The sequence below is a fragment of the Ctenopharyngodon idella genome, chromosome 11 (genome assembly GCF_019924925.1).
Source record: "Ctenopharyngodon idella isolate HZGC_01 chromosome 11, HZGC01, whole genome shotgun sequence".
In the NCBI taxonomy this organism is placed as follows: Eukaryota; Metazoa; Chordata; class Actinopteri; order Cypriniformes; family Xenocyprididae; genus Ctenopharyngodon; species Ctenopharyngodon idella.
In genome coordinates this window covers 13,984,767-14,004,564 of record NC_067230.1, presented here as the reverse complement: position 1 = coordinate 14,004,564, position 19,798 = coordinate 13,984,767, and the positions used below count along the sequence as shown (strand labels likewise).

General features: G+C 36.8%; 1 protein-coding gene across 8 annotated transcripts in view; it reads left to right on the top strand.

The window, feature by feature from the left end:
• Positions 1 to 19,417, top strand: part of fhit (fragile histidine triad diadenosine triphosphatase) — a 311,803-nt gene extending 292,386 nt beyond the window's left edge. For 4 of the 8 annotated variants that reach the window (XM_051912050.1, XM_051912045.1, XM_051912049.1 and 1 more), the window contains 2 exons: positions 18,685 to 18,795; positions 19,324 to 19,417. In XM_051912050.1, the coding sequence (XP_051768010.1) occupies positions 18,685 to 18,786 (102 nt within the window). In that variant the 3' untranslated portion in view covers positions 18,787 to 18,795; positions 19,324 to 19,417. Of the gene's footprint in view, positions 1 to 18,684; positions 18,796 to 19,321 lie in introns of all 8 variants that reach the window. The other 4 variants (XM_051912051.1, XM_051912046.1, XM_051912052.1 and 1 more) reach the window with 2 other exon arrangements.
• The last annotated feature ends 381 nt before the right edge of the window (positions 19,418 to 19,798 follow it).

The following is a 19,798-nucleotide window of genomic DNA, read 5'->3' as shown; positions in this document are numbered from 1 at the left end:
ACAAAGATGTTCTGAGTGATGACTAGGGTATTACTAGATGACTGCAAAGTACTTTTAAGTGAACAACTTTTCAGTAGAGTAATTTACTTCTCAGTATTTGCTAATCCATTGATGTGGTTGTTTCTCATATGTTGCTGGGATATTATGGGTGGTTGCTAGGTTGTTGCTAGCTGGCCCAAGTTCACTGGTCTGAGCCTTTATGATATTCTCTCTTGATATAACCCAATTATCCAGTAGCCCCTCACTGCAGAACACACGAGATCCAGTGGGCGGAGACGGGTAGGTTAAGGGATATGTAAAGTGGGAGGAGTTGGATCTATATGCAGGGGGTGGAGATGGGTAGGTTTAGGGATATGTAAACTGGGAGGACTTGGATCCATATGCAGGGGGTGGAGATGGGTAGGTTTAGGGATATGTAACTGGGAGGAGTTGGATCTTGATCCAGGGGGCGGAGACGGGTAGGTTTAGGGATATGTAAAGTGGGAAGAGTTGGATCTAGATCCAGGGGGCGGAGACGGGTAGGTTTAGGGATATGTAAAGTGGGAGGAGTTGGATCTAGATCCAACCCCGCCCCCTGAATTGTATCCCTTTTTTCCCACCTGTTTTGCAGGTGAAAATTGTCCAATTGCATAGTAATAGCATGTGCAACATCAGAATTTAGTATGAGCGATATTATCAGTGATGATTACCTTAGCAAGCAGCAGTAATTAATTAATTCCTAGATTTTTTTTTTTTTTTTTTCCCCAAGAGATCTTGAAATGGGTTGAGAACAACATAATTATAATATGCAGCAGTTTTCTCCAGACCCAAAATAAATTATTGCTCTTTAAAACAAGGGTGACTGGAGATGTACAGAAAAGCCCTCCAACTCAATGCATTGATTTGCATGTGAGAATGTAATTAATCTTGATGGGGCCTTAAGGCTCAGCTCGCTTCAATTCAGGTCAATTACTGCACTGACGTACAAGTATTGACTGCGGCACACACTCAAATAAAGTCACACTCATGAAGCATGGATAGACCTTTATACATCACCACGCAACAATCACTTTGTCTGCATGTTTGGCCCTGAATAATCATATTATTATATTTTGACCCCCAAATAGCGGAGTTTCTTTCAACTCCCATTATGCAGTTTCGAGGATATCACAGTGTCACCGCAGGGCCGCCGAAATGGCTTACGTAACTGAAATGGTGATAATAGTCATCTGTTACTCTGTGTCAAAGGGGCCACGCCAGTTCAATTATTCATCCGGTATGGCAGGATGTTTTTAATCATCTAGATTCTCTTCCTTTCATCAAAAAGGAGAATCCCGAAACGGATATGAATTAGTAAAGAAGATTTTTGAGATTCTGTTTGATGACTGATAATTAAGATTAAAAGTTCAACATATTTTCCCCTCCTATAATCACATGATTTTCTTTACAATCATGGCTGGTATTTAAATGATCTCATTTATTAAGACACATATACTACATTGTTATTGCTGGATAGATCATATTAGATTAGGATTTTTCATTAAATAGTCATCTCAACTTTTCAGACATGGACTCCCTGAGATAAGCTATCATAAATTCTCTTTTGTCAGAGATTATTGTCTGCGGCGCTGTCATCATTATTCAGTGTTTACCTTGGAATAACGAAGGAGAAATAATGAGAGAATAAAGGAACGAGGAAAAACAACTGTTGTGAAATGTTAATGATGCGTCCTTGGGTGTGTTTGTTTTTTGTTGTCGGTGATGAGCTCTTTAGAGCCTGTTACATTCCCTCAGAACAGAGACTTCCACATACGTGACTCGTGTGTAATTGAAAGTGGCGCTGTCTGCATTTCAAACCTGCCTCGTCAAAGTTAATCTACCTCAAACAGAGGCATTCTCTCACAACTACATTAGAAAACGAAACTTAACGCTTCTAGATTTAACATGTTGGTTTTTTTGAAGATTACTTTGTCTTTTCAAACTGGAGTGATAATAAGTCTCTTACAACTACATCAGAAATCAAAACTTTATCTGATGTTTGAAGGTTATTTCATGTTTTTTTTTTTTTTTATCGATAGGCGACTTACATCTACTTTAGAAAATTAAATTGAGCAATTGCCGATTTGACGAATCGCCCACTCTACTTTGTGGAGTACTTGATATGATGTTCATCCTGATGTTCAAAAATTTATTTTTATGACTTTTCACACCAAAATGATAGGCAGCCTACCACTCTCATGACAATTCGTAATTTGTATGAGTTGGCAAATTCGTATGACATTTTGTGACTTGTGACATACAAAAAGATACAACTTTTATAGATTAGTTTAATTATGGCTAGGGTTAGGGATTGAGTAAGCAATAGGACTTCATGGTATCATTAGGTTTGAGTATGACCCAAATCATACCATTTCTAAATTATTTTCCATTATGTATGAATTATGACTTGTCATGAAATGAACTGTATGATTTCAGAAGGTTACTTTGTGACTCTTCAAACTGAAGACACCTTCTTACAACTACATTAGAAAATGAAACTGCATTTATTTATTTTTTAAAGGTTATTTTGTGTCCTTAAATAAGCACTTTTACACCTACTTTAGAAAAAATTAAATTTAACAATCACAGATTTGAAGAATTGTCAGTTTCTTAGAGTTTATGTTTTGTTTTTTTCATACTCATATGACATTTATGCTCTTGCAACATTCAATTAGAAAAAAAAAAAAAAGCTAAAACTTTTATAGATGATTATGGAATTGAGTAAGGGGCTAGACTTTTATGGTTACATTTAGGCTTAGGTTAACTGTTTTTGTAAACCCAAATCATACAATTTCTTATGACTTTGCCATCACAAATAAATTATCATGACTTCTTATGAGAGCAGGTTGGACAGCTTTTCACACTTATTTGCGACTTTACACCAAATTCATTGTCAGAACAAATTTCTGATGGTTGGTATCAGGGTAACCTGAAGTATGTGACTAAAAGGGGAAGGCGTCAGGGTATCATGTATTACCTGAGAGGTGTGTTGTATTATCCAGCCCACTAGGGGGACTCAAGTATGGACAAGTTACGCATAGAAGTAAGTGTCTTCCAGATATAATCTAACTGAATACAGTGTTGTTACAGGGGCTCTTCAAAAAACCTCAATAGACATGACTAATGCCTCCTTGTAAATGCATAGCAGACCTGGTGTCAGAAGACAAGAGAAGAGCAAGATATTGAAATTTAATCCGCCAGAAAGTTTTAACTTTGATCGTCCAATGGAGTGGCCAACGTGGCGGCAGAGATTTGTGTGCTACAGGACTGCTACAAAACTGAGTAAAGAAGATAAAGAGGTACAGATTACGAGACCGCTGTCTATTTTTTCATATATATTCATCTATATTCGTCATTCAAAAAGGGAGACCAGCACTGCAGGCTGCAGATACACAAACCGTAAACAAAGCAGCGTGTCCATTCGGGTCACGTTAATATTGGAACAGCCTTCTGTCTGTACCACCTTGACTTGTTTGCTCAGTGTTTTGCTATTATTCTCTCTCGCGGTACATACGTGACGTAGGCGGAAGTACCACGGTAGGGCGAAAAACTAATTTTCTCCTCCAACTTCAAAATCGTCTGACATTGTTGTTTTACTTTTTTATTTTTGTTTGTTTGTTTTTGTAAAGGCCATTTGACTTAGTCTTTGCACGTTTGCTTTGTAGACACTACTTTCACCTACGTTACACGTGAACTTTACAACATGATTACATAATGTGTGGCGGATCACAGAGCAGTGCAAGATGAGCATTTGTGGTTAAAAAGTATATAAAATTTAATTTTTTTAGAAAATGAACGATAATTTCGCTAGACAAGTCCCTTATTCCTCGTCTGGGATCATGTAGAGCCCTTTGAAGCTGCACTGAAACTACAATTTGGACCTTCCATCCGTTGTACCCCACTGAAGTCCACCATATGGAGAAAAATCCTGGAATGTTTTCCTCAAAAACCTTAATTTCTTTTTGACTGAAGAAATAAAGACATCAACATTTTGGATGACATGGGGGGTGAGTAAATTATCAGGAAATTTTAATTCTGAAGTGAACTGTAAGGAACCCCGCATCGGTCCAAAAACGGAATCCGACGGCCTGGGCGAAGGTTAACGCGTGTATGCCTTTTCAGCGCATCTGTGAAGTTCACTTAATTTCACTCGTTTAATCTGACTCCAATTTTAAATGATTATTACTCTTAGGTTTTGTTCCAAATTGGAAATTAATCATTTGTTATGTATTAATTTTGATTTTTGATTATTCTGGGTATCTCATAATTTCAATTATTCGTTCATTACGGTCTCATCATCGCTTAGAGAAATTCACATCGGCCGACTGCGTTCTCACGGACATAAATTCGCCAGTTTATGATCTAGTCAGAGGATGCAGAGTTTACTAATGCATTTGAGTCGAACCGCCACATGCTTGTTCATACAAAAATACAGTTTTCTTAGTCACGATACTGCAACTTGCTAATTCAATAACAGACAAACTCAAAAAGTCCCATGATGTGCCAATATGCTCCTTTCATGGGGCTCTCTGGCTTGGCCTGTCCTGATTTACGGAAATGACGGACTCCATAATCTACTGGTCATAATGATTTCAGAAGAATCCAGAGTAAATCAAATATAACATTTTATTTGTCAAGTAAAAATGTATCATGTCAATTTCATAGTTGGACAATTAGAAGCCAATTCAGAAATAATAAATGCATAACATCAACTGAAATGCACATGCACACAGTGGTGGATTAGTGTTTGAAGACACTTGTCCACCACTGTGTGGGGGCTTCTGGCTACAGAAAATCCCGCATGACTGCTTTGAACTTTACCTTATATACAGACCAGAACAAAAGAGTTGTAAATATTTATTACACCAACACCTGTTTTGGGGGAGAGGAGTGGGTTTTTCAACACCCAAAAGGAGAACAGAATTATCCTTAGTTTTCAGTCTTCTTCATAATACCAGTGACTGCTGTGAAATTGAGACCATTTTACCAATCGCACTGAGACATTTAAAATGATATCAAACATGAAAGGAATAAACAATAGATACACCAGATACATTATACTTCTTGGGGAACTTTCAGTGACTTGAGTCAGGGGGAAAGGAAGGAGGGGTGTGTGTGTGTGTGTGTGTGTTGGGGGGAGGGCTATTGCATCCTGTAGATGTGTGAGGGCAAGGCGTTGTCCTATGCTATTTCTTTGAGATCTTCTCTCCAGATGAGTTTTATTGCTTTATTGCAGGGTGCTTGATCTCAGTTTTTGTCCTAGCAGGAAAATCAAGTCTTACAGAACTAACTCTTTAGGATAAGTGATACTCCAGTTATAGTTTTAAGATACCGGATACAGGAGCTGATGTTATCCTAATGAACACTGACGTTAGCCCAGGTGGACTACTATAAAAGCGGAGTATAAAGGTAGAAAGTATGTCACTTCCATGTATGTGGTAGTGGGAGGAACTGTCAGTAACCTTCTAAGCTGACGGACAGCTGCCGAGATGGGGCTAGTCAAAAGAATAGAGCAGATAAGCACAGATTTTGAAGGGAGTGATACAATGAAAACAGAGCCGGTAAAGATATACCTGAAAGAAGACGCAGAGCCATATGCGCTACATACGGAATTTGCATTGGATTAAATAAACTGAATGACAACATAAAAAGAGAGAGATACATGCTTTTCACAACAGACGAGATTCTAGTTAAATTAGCAGGAGCAAGCATCTTTACATCATTAGGCGCAGCATCAGGATTTTGGCAGATTCCGTTATGTGAGAACAGCAGCTTGCTGACAGCAATCATCACTCCGGTGGCGCGTTATTGTTTTAAGAGACTCCTATTTGGAATCAGCATAGCCCCAGAAACCTTCCAAAGAAAAATGAACAAGCTAGTGGACATGGAAGGGGTTGCTGCGTTCAAGGATGGCGTGATCATGTACAGAAAGGACCAGACCGTGCATTACAATCACCTGAAAAGAGTGCTGGAAAGGATGGAAATTGTGGGCCTCAAATTGAATAAAGATAAGTGTGTATTCAGGAAAGCAGAGTCGAGTTTCCTGGGACATGTAGTGGATGCGCAAGGTGTCAGAGCAGACCTTGGAAAGGTGCGTGCGATAAGTGATTTGCAAAAGCCGAACAATGTAAATAGGTTGAGGATGGCATTGGGCCTCAAACTACATGAGTAAATACATTCTGGACTTGCAATAAAAGAGGGTCCTTTGCATGAGCTGCTCAAGAAAGGAACTGCACTGACATGGGATCAACCACAGAAAAGCACATTTAGCACACTTAAAAGCTTGCTCACTAAAGCTCCAGTCCTGGCACACTATGGTCCGGAAAAGAAACAGTGGTATCAGTGGATGCTAGCGGTATCAGTGGCATTTTATTGTAAAAGCATGATGACAGCTGGAAACCTGTCACGTACTGTTGACAGATTCTGAAACAAGGTATGCCCAGATAGAGGAGGAATGCCTTGCAGGCGTATGAGCAAATTAAAGGTTCCAGAAGTACTTAGTGGGCATGGACACATTTAAATTACTACCTCTGATCAATAGCAGAGACTTGGACACTGTGGCAGTGAGATGTCAGAGACTTTTGATGAGACTTTAATGCGAAAGCAGAGTTTGCACCTGGTTGTCACAGATGCATTGTCCCATTAAATACTGAGTTGTCACGTGAATGCAAATGGAAAAACTCTTTGTTAGTGAGTGATGGACTGATAGTGCTGGGGAATCAGCGCAAGTAACTTCTACAGTCAACACTGCTGCCGGAAAGGCCATGGCAGCGAATAGCCACAGGCTTGTGTGTGCATAAAGGGAAACAATATCTGGGGCCATATTCACAAAACATTTTATCTTACCACTAATTGTTCTCCTAAATAGCAGTAAATGTTCTTAGCTAAGAGTTTCCTCTTAAAATCTATTCACAAAGCTGCTGAGGCCAACTTTTACTAAGGAATAAAGAGAAGTCTTAAGCTAAAAGATAAGGCGGGCTTGACCTAGTTGCTATGGATAATGTCAACACGCTTACTAACTATATACACAGTGATTGGCTGAGAGGGGAGAGGTCTCTGTCATTCATTTAATCATAGAAATATTGTAGTACAAAGTATTATGTTTTCATATTCAAATAAATATTTTTAAAAAAATGTCATTCAAATAAAGATTTTTGAGATAAGCTCGAGAGGAGGCATATATGGCAGTGGCTATTTGCATTAAGTGCAAATAGCAATAGATGCTAATTACGCTAAGTGAAAATAGCATATTTTCTTAGCAATATATGCTATTTACACTAAGTGACAATAGCAGCATTTTCTTAGCGATAGATATTTACACTAGGTGAAAATAGCGATAGGTTCTATTTACACCATGTAAAAGTATCAGTTCTTTGCAATAAGAGTAAATCTTATTTATTAAAATTATTAAATGGATCCTGCTTATTGGGAGAATAAAAACCCTCCCTATACCTTCCCTGAACCCTACCCAATAAACACTTTTAATATTATTAAACACTCGCATTTGTAGTTTATTTCCACTTTTAGAACATTATTTACATTTATTTTGAAAATAAATTCGAGTTCGGCAAAGGTGGTTTCGAACCCATGTCGATTGCGTTAAAAGCCAGGTTTGCAAGCCTTACTCGCTACTGCTGCACCACTGAAGACATTGCATTCTTCATGTCTTCTTTTAAAACTTCAGTGGCCCAACCAGACATTGGTGGGCGGAGCTAGTGTAAATAGCGTTTGCCACCAAGGGACACTATTTGCACTTAGTGTAAATAGACACTCCAGGCATATATAAACTGTATATACACAGCCGACTCACCTCAACAGGTTTCTGCATCCCTCCACCACCCTGACTCCTCATTCCTGGCTGGTTCCTATTCCCAGAAAATGGTGTATGTTGTTGTGGATTTTTTTTTTTTTTTTTTTTTTTTTGATAGTTGATTGTTGTATGTTTGATTGATTGCCTAAGACAAATTTCTTCTGAAGGAGATAATAAAATGGAATACTTAATACTTAATACTTACTTATTACTTAAATTCCGAGCTCGGATCCTCCCCTCGGACGGCATGCCAAATATGCTTATTTTACTCTGTTAGTTCTATTCAATCATTTGTAAGTGTGAACTCGTGAAAACAACAGCCCCAGGTAATCTGACATTATTTTCTTTTTTATTTATTTTTAAAGATTTATTTTTGCCGTTTTTGCTTTTTTATTATGATAGGGTATGTACGATATTCAGCGCATTACGTCAGGCCCGCACAATCTACAAGGTAACAGGCATAAAGAACGGGCAGTTCAGACAGCGAAGCACATTCTGAAGCCAGATGACCTGTTGATAGCACTCATGTGTTTCTGAACTACCCTTGCCACTTCTTATGAGGGTCAACCCAGCAGAATTGCTTAAGGGAAGGAAAATCCATACTACTCTACCCACCTTACCGAAAAGCAAAAGAAAAGCAAGCTTACTACTTTACCAGAAGACAAGGTGTAAAGGACTTACCTGTTCTTAGACTGGGGAATTCAGTCATGTTAAAGCCAGATGATGAATTATAATGGAAAAGACCTTGCATTGCAGAAATTTAACCTGAAGTATTTGACTAAAGAGGGAGGTGTCAACTTATTACCTGAGAGGTGTGTTGTATTATACCAGTAGAAACATACCAGACAGTTACTTTCTTTTAAGCTTCTTTCTTAATTTAAGGAACACTTAAGTGGTAGGCAGATTATTTACATTTATTTTAGAAAATTAAACTTTATTGTTGTAGATTTTAAGGATCTATTCATCTTTTTTGATATGATATTTTTCAAAAAGCTGTTTTAGCAACACTGATCTCCAGCTATCAGAGGAACTGTTCAGTTAGTTTTCAGCCTGAGATCAGTGCTAAACACATGTTCTCTCTACTTCAGGAGGTCATGAACTTTCAATGTGGTGTGACACAGAGTCACCAGAGAAGAAAATGGGGTTACATTGGGTTAATCATGTCCTGTTTCTCTCATTGCAAGATATCCTTTCTCTGACCTGACATTCGAAAAGGACTTTGTCTCCCCAATAGATTGTATTTTAATACTGGGCTGTTGTTTAAATGCCTGTTTTTCAATATAGGGACAGGTAAGCACAGTAGTTTACATCAAGTCACATTAATGCCACTAACTAACCAAGCAGATCTAGCCCCCCATTGACTACCATAGTAGGAAAAAAATACTATGGCAGTCAAAGGGGGGCGAGATCTGCTTGGTTACAAACATTCTTCAAAATAACTTCCTTTGTGTACAACAGAACAAAGAAATTTAGGGGAGTAAATGATGACAGAATTTTCATTTTTGGGTGAACTATCCCTTTAAGTTCGACTTTTCCCCTTTTGGACTCAGACTTGACTCAGACTCGACTCAGACTCAGATAAGGTGGACTCGAAACCAACATTATTTCCTTCTAGTATTTCTCTGGCTTCATCAGTATTGCTGAGAAAACAGATATGCTTTGACAAGTTTTCAACCAAGGGACATTTTCCTGACAATCTGGGGAATATAATTTCTGCCTGGTAATTACAACACCAGCTGTTGAAAAGTATTTACATGTCATTAAAATAGTTTCTATCAGATGTCACACAGAAAGTGTGGCAGAAGTCTGTACCATGTCTCTCTCTTGCTTCGCATCCCCGTGTGGCTGCACTGCCACAGTCAGAGATGTCAGTGTGCAGTGACCATATGAGAAAGAGCTGGTGTCCAGGGGGCTGTGAAGAGCGTCCAATGTCGCACTGTCTATGAAAAGCAGGAAGAAACATTTGTGAAGTTCCTTCCTGCCTTTTGCTCACTACAACTGTCTATGCTGTCAGCTCTGTTAAGAAAGGTCTGGTAAAAATAGATGGTCTAACTTGTGCTATCTTTGTTTGTCAGTTATGAATTACACACCTGCCAGCTGAACCTTTCTCTGTTGATTATAGATTGTGAGAAAATATGAACTATATATGCACTTTTCATGCCCTGCACTTTTCTGGTCTCTGAACGCTGATAATTATGACATGTCAAACATCTAACAAGTGCAGAGGTCCACAATTCATCTCACAAATGACACGGAGATTGTGAAACACTTTTATATCTTTTCAAAGAAAGATTACATCAAAGGAGAAAACAGCTTCATATCACTTTTATTCAACCCTTGTAACATGGTACTCTTTTCAGCTGTCATTGCTTTGAAGAACTTTTTTTTTAACATTTACTAACATTTTTCGATATCCAAAAAGTTTAGCCAGCTGCGAACAAACATACATCTTGAAAATTTCATTAGAATATTTCACCCCAAAGTGTAGGAAATTATGTAAAATAAAGAAAATGTAGCTTTTTTACACCAGTAAGATTGATTGGTTGGTTGGTTGATTGATTGATTGATTGATTGATTGATTTAGTATTGCAGCACTATTTTAATTTAAATTAAGCACCCTAATTAAGTTTTTAGTACCATAATGAAAATAAAATGAAAAATAAGCATATTATTTATTATATGCATGTAATGTATATGATACACAAACTTGAAAATAAAATAAACTTTACTTTAGCACATATCCGAAATTTTACCATGAATGAATGAATGAATAAACAAACAAATAAAAAAATACATACATTCATACATACATAGATACATACATACATAGATACATACATAAAATATTTATGCCTAATGATAATATTAATTGTATTACTGTTCATATTTTTTCAAAAAAAGAAACATTTTATTTATTCATTCATTCATTCATTCATTCATTCTCTTAATGATGAATGCTTTTAATGGGAAATGCAAAAATACCCAAAAGCAAAGCAAAGCATTTGCATGCTTTATGGTTCTGTTTTGATGAAAATAATTCTTAAAAAAAAAAAAAAAAAAAAAAAAAATCTTAATAATCATTAAATTCGGCTTCATTTTCTTAATTCAAATATTATTTCTTATTTTCTTCTTTGATGTTGGAATGAAATATGACCTGCAAATGATTTGTGACATACATATTGCATTTCTTTGTTCATTTTCTTGTTTCAGTATAATGTTGATAACTTCCCGACTTGCCAAAAATTCCTCAAATGTGCTCAGATAAGCACATTTCGTGTAATCAATTATTCAATTTCCATCCTTTTCCTGAACAGAGAACAAAAGATTGTCCTCAGAATTTCTTTTTGTTCTGGTGTAATTATACGATGACCTTCCATGTCACGTTCATAAGCCGCTGAATGCGACTCAAGGTCCCGATGTCAAGAGGCAGCCAGATAGTCAAGATGTACCCCCTTTATTGCTTCGCTGTGTTAAATGTCAAGAAGCGGCCGCAAAACCCATTATGTTCCCCATTCTGCATTAATGTGTGTCTTTTAATGAGCACATAAATTCATACATTAGCATGAGCCTAAGGGAAAGCCTCAACGTGTGCAATATGCTTACTTACACTAGGTGGCGAACTTCATGTCTTCATAGCAAGGCCCCTCCTGCTCCTAAAGTGAAGTTGGATGTGGTAGTGGGCATTTGTCCCCCCGGCAGGAAGCTTTGTTGAGGAGTGTCGCATATGCCTTTAGGGTAAATGTGAAAATGGTTGTTTAGACATTTATACAGCTGTTAGTGTGAAGCCATGCGGATCTAGCTAGTCCCTGCCGAGATGAAACCGCTATATTCACATGGGCTCAAGAACATGCTGGTTCTTCTGTCTGCTGAAAAGCTGAAGGGCCTCGCAGATTTGCCATATGGAGCCGCTTATGGAAAAAAACTACGTATGCTGGAGGTCTTAAAGAAACAGATGCATGTCTACATAGAAGATGACAACAACAAAATAAAAGACACTTTATTTGTGGTATATTTCTTTTTTTTACATAATCAGATAATCAGATTCAAATTCAAAGTTTTGTTTCTGATCTAATCCTTTTCATTTAGTTGGCTAATCATGTCTAAGATGAAAGGCATTTCTTTGCTCAAGACGCTTATTTGCATGTTCTAGACCAGGGGAGTCCAAACTCGGTCCTGGAGGGCCACTGTCCTGCGAAGTTTAGCTCCAACCCCAATTAATCACACCTGAACCAGCTAATCAAGGTCTAATTAGGCATACGAGAAACTTTCAGGCAGGTGTGTTGAGGCAAGCTGGAGCTAAACTCTGCAGGACAGTGACCCTCCAGGACCGAGTTTGGACACCCCTGTTCTAGACTGTCATTTACCACATTAATATCACTAAAGATCTTAATATGAATGGCTTTAAAGGTGAAATATGGAATGTTTTTATGTAAAATAATACAGTATGATGCCATAAATCATGTCACTTGTTGAGAGTTGTGCTATTACTTTTTAAGCGATTGGATTTCCATCTGGCGAACAATAATAAGAGTGAAAAATCCCACAGCAGAATACATAGAGACTTAATGGTGGGTTCTTTTGACTTGGGCCAGTAATAGGAATGCCTTCGTAAATACCCAGAAAACCCATCAAAATACATTAGCAACTGCATAGAAACACCCCACCAACCATCTACAGCACTCCAAAGTCTTCAGTGAATGTAAACATTTTTGCATTTGTATTTGGTGCCATAAGCAGTGGCACTTTTAGGAAAAATAATGCAATTTCTTATTCGAGCATTCCTAGGCAGTCGGTTCGACTCCAGCTCTGATTTCTAAGTATCTCCACGGAGCCTCGCTCCAAGCTGCATGCCCGGTGAACATTCCTCTTTTGCTAGTCTGATGTAGTGGTGCATATCATCGAACATTTGAGTGGATGCCTCCAGTGATGGCGGAGTTACAGAGCTGTGTCAGAAAGTAGAGAATCCAGACAGCGGCCTATCCACACTGCTCATGTGACAGATTAAGATGGCAATCCTGGAATTTGCTGCCTTTTCAGTGTCTGTCTCCCTGTGGAGATTGGACATGATAGAATAATTCTGTTCCATCTTTCTGGATTTCAGTTGAGGGCTATTATGCCATATTTGAAGACCCCATGAAATGGCTCAAGAGGAAGCTGGAGCAGTACATATCATGTCGTTTTGCACCGATTAGTGTAATATAAGTCATGGATATTTTTGGTGTGGGTTTCTAGGAGAGAAAGACTAAAAATTTTAAATGTGTTATATCCTTTCTTTATACTACACTAACCCTAACCCTATGTTAATTAAATTAAATTAAATTAAAATGTAATGCTTCACAATAAGAGTTAATTAGTTAACATTAGTTAGATACTTGTGTGGCAAGTGGTTATGTAATAAGCGGGATAATGTACATCCAGCCAGTTGTTATTACAGAATAAACCCCTTAAGGGTGATGCAATGATGCCTGATCACCCTGTCGGGGTTTATTCTGCAATAACAACCAGCGGGATGTACATTATCCCTTAATTATACTTTTGTTTATTGTTAATGCATGTTTGTTAATAATACATTAACTCTTAAACCCTCCACCTCCCCCAGCTCCACCTGTCTAGATCTGCTACAGGATGTGTGTGTCTATTCAGGCAGCGGCAGCATATCTTATATTTCTTAACATGCCAAAACTACTTTGAGAGTTTTCATGATTGAAATACAGTCTATAACTGAAGCGCAAGATCGAACCAGCTGCATTTGAATGAAACTAGGCAGAGTGATATGAGAGACAGGAAAGAAGCACCGGTAACACTTTATTTTAGGGTCTTTTAACTAGTTGCTTATTAGCATGCATATTACTAGAATATTGGCTATTTATTAGTACTTATTAAGCACATATTAATACCTTATTCTGCATGACCTTATTCTACATTCTTAATCCTACCCAATACCTAAACTTAACAACTAACTTACTAACTATTAATAAGCAGTAAATTAGGAGTTTATTGAGGGAAAAGTTGTAGTTAATAGTTTATATGTGTTCCCTATACTAAAGGGTTACCGAAGCACCTCAAGTACCCGGATGAGCGATCATTAAACATAATGTTGACGGTCAATATTGGGGAATAACTGACCTCAGATCATGTTGCAACTGACTAATCAGAATCAAGCATTTCAGAGAGGCGTGTAATAAGTACAATATTATAATGTAAAGTATTTCTAATAATTTATTTTAATGTAACTTCATTTAATTTGGTTGGTCAGCCTGGCTAAGCTGCCGTTTAGTTGGTCGACCTGACCACTGGCCAAAACCCCTCTAAAATTAGCACATTACATGTACTATAGTTTATGGATAATAGGGGTGTAACGGTACAAGTGTTCATCCCGAACTGTACGGTACGGACGTAGCGGTTTGGTTCATGCAATTATACAATGAATATAGTCAGTTACAGGCGATTCACACTCCAATCCAGAAGGCGGTGCATGCGTTAATGCAACGCTGTTTAATAATGCTACAACAGGAAAAAGCGCAGAAGAAGAGACGATCTATGCATGTTTACACGTAATCTCTCAACCAGTGTTTAAACCGCTGAAAGACATCAATAAACGAGCATGAGAATAGTATCTCACGTAGCATTACATTTACCTCAGGCAAGACATTCAGTCTCCACAGCAACTGAATTTAATCAGTATCATAGTATCAATATCATAGTAATGTGCAAGAAAGAGCTCCACAGCATTAACTGAGATAGTGTTTTTTTTTTTTTTTTTTTTCATTTATAATTTACATTTCTTTAAGGAAATGTAAATTATAAATGAATTCATTTAAAGAGAGAGACACGTTTTGTTAAATAAACCACTGTTTAATAAAAAAGAGAGCAATTTTATGTTTAGTTTTCTCCCTCCTGTTGTACCAAACCCGTACCGAACCGTGACATCAATACCGAGGTACATATCGAACCGTCATGTTTGTGTACAGTTACACCCCTAATGCATAAGTGAAGTTATACTATAAGCCAGTGGTTTAAAATGTTGCAAAGTAATGCCATTTTTGCGAAATAAATGTACTCCTAAACAGATCCTTACATGTGTTACATGATCTATTCTGAATTTCCTGCTCACAGCAGCTGTGCTCTTTTCCAGGAACTTCCCTCCCCTCTGTTCTCTGCTCTCGGCAAAAATGTGATACTGACGAGCATCTACTCTTGAAGTGTCGCTCCGAATCACTCACATCTGAGGAACGGTTTTCCATTTAGTTTTACAAGCACTGAAAACAAATAGGAAACTACATTCTACTCCCATCCAAAACACTTCTCCGCCCCAAAGTTCATCTTATGGACGGATTGAGATAACCTCAAGGGGAACCGTGGGGCGCTGTGATGCTGTCTGATGGAATGAAAAAACAGCTTCTTAGCTCGCACCGTGTTTGTCTTTAAGATGGAGAACAAATGCAGACAAGCAGAGAGCAACCAGATGATAACTAACTCTGACGCACTCAGCTGCAACACAGTTTTGTATGTCTTTTCAAACAAGGCCTATGGCAGCTTAACCATATACTGTATTACAATGATGTTTTGTTTCACGAAACTGTGAGAATTGTACTTTTTTTTTTTTTTTTCTCAATGCAGCATTTATATCAAATGGCATCTAACGCAGATGTGTTTAATGTACAATTTGAAATGTTTAGGGCATTCAAATGTTTTATCGCTGGATAGATCGCTGGAATTTTGTTTTAATAGCAACATCCTGCAACCTTTAACAGTCATGTATATGTCACACCACTATACAACATTAATGACTCAGGAATTCAATCTAATGGTACATTTACACGACAATGATGTACTAAAAATGGAAACGTTTTTTCCTTCAAGTTTTTCACCGTTGTGAAAACAATCCCCCTTTACATGGATCCGCAAAAACGCCTCAAAACGCTGTATTCTGCTGCCAGGCCTGTAGTTGGCGATATCACTTTAAAAAACCATTACGCACCTATAGACTGAACACGTAATACGTATGCGCATGACATCACAGTTTTCACAAATATGCGTTTTTACACAGAGACGATAACGGTATCATTTTCAAAAACATGCACTTTGAATCCCAAGTTTGCGTTTTCAGGCCCCCAAAATGATGTTGTCTTGTAAATGAATGGCCTAAATGCATAAAAGGTTTTCATTTGTAGAGGAAACGGTGTCATGTAAACAGCTCCTTATTAGTCTTTAATCCACAAACAAAAATTCAGAGGAGAATCTCAGGAGAACATACATACAAACCACCCTTAACAATGACAATAACCGTTACGCCATGTCCTAACCAGACGCTGCGACGCTGCGACACACGATAAAAGGCATCTTTTCCATGTTAATCAGAGTTTTTGTCCTAACCAGCCAGGCTGGAACATCAACACAAAGTATGGCAATGATAACATCAGGTACTGTTTATGTGCTTTATTTAATGTTAAAAGCGTCTAATGTGAGTTTCAATATCGTTCTGTGTTCCCAACGTTTTAGCTGTAATGAAAACAACACTGGCTAATTCAACTCAGATCTTGAAAATAAATAAATGGGCACAAGAACGTTCAAACTGTCAACTCAATGTGAACAAACAAGTGTATTCTATGACAAAGATTGGTTCAGTCACTCCATATGTACTTTAAATAATGTTTAAATGGTGTAATATTTATAAATGTTACTATGTACTTGCCCTTTTCAGCTGTGCTCTTGCTGAGAGAGCCCGCCCACACTCTCTTCTGATTGGCTGTGGTTTTTGATTGATTTTATCGCTTCTCATTGTCGCGTCGCGTCCATAGTGTGGACAGTCAAATTGCTCGTCGCTGGAATCTTATTGCATCACATGTAGTTAGGATACGGTGTTAACCAACAGAAAGGAAAAGGGATTTTTCTTACCATATTGACAGATAATTTTGCTTGTTTTAAGCAAAAACTAAATTCATTTAGATTTTTTTTCCCCCCAGAAAACAAGAAAAAATATAAATGACGAATCTGATATCATTTTATTTATCTAGTAAAAGCATCTGGATTTAAGAATTTGTAGATATTTAGACTGGAAACAGGAAATACTAAATAAGAAAAGGCATTTTTTGCAGTGTTAAAGTACTGTGATTAACTGAAGTCTGGTAATTTCTGTTACAGTAGTTAAACATTTTACTCTTCGCCTGTAGTGTCTTACCTTATTTTTTAATTATACGTCTCTCTAGAATACATCAGGGTACTAATAATTTATTTTGCCATACTGACCGGCTGACTGTACATTATCCCTTACATAGTATGTAAATATTTCATCAGAATACATGCCAACATTTGAAAACTTGACCCTATGCTTCTACAGTATCTTCCAATTTGCACAATATTAAAAGACAGAAAGAGAGAAAGAAAAGAAAAAAAAAAAAAAAACTGATAGAAAGCACTCCAAACCTCTTATGAAGAGCTCAAAGCTAAAAGGCCAGTTACCTCTTCACATCACTTGAGTGTTGTGGGCTTGAGAGCTTTTTTTTTTTTTTTTTTTTTTTTTGTATTTAGGACTATGAGTTGAGTTTAGGTCAGCAATGGTGGATTACATTGAAAATGTGTTTGGTTTGCACTGAAATGGTATGATCTGTAGTTGTTCAAGCCGTTTTTATACTTTCTTTACTGGAAAACCATTTTAAATTCAAGCATGCTTTCAGAGCCTGGCAATTCTTCAATTGGAGGCACTTTTTATTACATGAAATCTTGGAAAATGCATCTTTCCAATCTGTTCTAGATCTATTCATGGCTCAGATCAATCTTCAGAAGTATTTTGATGTAGTTGGTGTAATTTTGTGGATTTTAGACATTTTTTTGTGTTGTGTGTTAATGACATTTCTCACATTTTGTAGAATAAAAAAAAATAATAAATACTAGACTAGACTTCCTAAAATAATAATTTAGCTAGCATTCATTTAACTTAAAAAAAAAATATCAACTATTTATTAATTAAAACCACCAGTCAATGATGCATACAGGTAATAAAGTTAGCTCAGATCATGATGCAAAACACTTCTCATTTTCATTATAACTATTGCATATTCTGTATTTATATATATATATTTTTTTTTTTTTATACAAAGCATGCTTTGTTAGCTAATAAGTTCATAAAAATACTTTAAAATATAAACTTTTTTAACACAGTTCAGTGCTTGACATGGTGGTGATTGTTACACGTTTCCTGTTTGTTTGGACTTTTATGTTGTATTTATAGTTTAATGTTTCCTGTGTCTAGTTTTGTAGTCCCTTTGTAGTCCTTTTGTTTCATTGGTTCCCGTTGATTGTATCCACAGGTGTGTCTTGTTACCTTGTTGTCTTGTTAGTGTTTCCCATGTTGTTTGTCAGGTTGTGTCTTTCTATAGCTGTTATATTGGTGCACTCTGTTCTATTTACTTTTTTTTTTTTTTTTTTTTTTTTTTTTTTTTTTTGCAGCTTTTGAGTTATTTGTATTATCGTATTACTTTATTAAACTCTCCCTCATCTCTGAGTCGAGCTTGTAACAGTACAGTGATTCTTTGTTAAAAAAAACATGTTTTTTTTCTGTAAAGCTGCTTTGAAACGATGTGTATTGTGAAAAGCGCTATACAAATAAACGTGAATTGAATTTAATAATAAAAATCAAGGCTAAAGTTATCTTTCAACTGAGATTTTAATATGTTAAACGGTCAGGGCTGCATTGCAGAATGTTAAATACCTGAGGTCAGAGGTTCAGCAGAAACGCTAACCTGAATGTTTGAGGAATATGAATACAGTGCTGCCTGGCAAGTACTTTAATAACTATGGGCCACTGACATTTGGGATTCTCATAGGAAGTTCTAATGATCGATTTTATATTTCAGCTCCAGAAACATGACCGGGAAAGTGAGGATCTTCCTTCCAAATGGAGATCAGAAGAGGAGATGGCCAGAGAGGCGACAGAATTAAGCAGCCTCTTCAACTAGCTTCTTTAGGTAATGATGTGTTATCAAGTAGAGGTCGATTTTGCAATCATTATTACCTAAGTTGGGGGGAGAAGACAATGTTTTGTTTTACCAGAATCCAAAAGTCCATGAAATTACAAGCGCAGTTTGTTGTGCAACCAAAAATTGCACAACAATAATAATCTCAATAATAATAATAATAATAATGACAAAAGATTCAGTGCATAATGTCAGACTTTTGACAGTAAACAAGCCCTCAATACACAAGATGTCTTCTTCTTTTTATATTCACCAGATGGATTTTTTAAAAATAATTATTCACCAGATGAAGTTGGATATGCAGTGTATATTGTGGTCTGATGTGGCATGCTTCCATATACTCATCCTTTCCTTGGCATGTGTTTACTTCAATGTAGGACACTTGATTGTCTAACCAAAATAGCATTAGATGCATTAAAGTGAGGATAAAATTATGGATGTATTGTGAGTGATGACTCATTTAGATGACACATTAAATATAATTCATCACATCTTTTTTTATTATTATTTTTTTTCCAGCCAGAGGTGGAAGACAAGCAGATGGAGGATACAAGTTGATATGTGTTCTTATCCATCTTTTTTGACCATTTATTCAAATAAATATTTTAGCTCATTTCTGTATTGTGTGTATTTTTTTCTTTCTTTTTTGTGTATTTTGAAAGCAGTTTAAGTTAAAGTGTTGACTTAGTTTTTACAAATTTCTGCAAAAATAATGAACATACTGTTATGATGTTATTTAAGAAAAAGAAATACAAAATATTGCAAGTAAATCTTTACTGAACACCAAGTCCATTCATTATCAGCGTCTTTCTGTAAAGGGGCTGAAACAAGATTTTACACAAAGGTCAAGGTGCAATATAGGAATAGTACACTGTATGTCATTCTATTAAGTCAACTTAAACCATGTTTAGTGCTTGTAAGGATAATGGGTTGGTAAACTAAAAGCTTTGAACTGCATTACTTACATGAGTTCTGTGCTTGTACAGATGCCTGT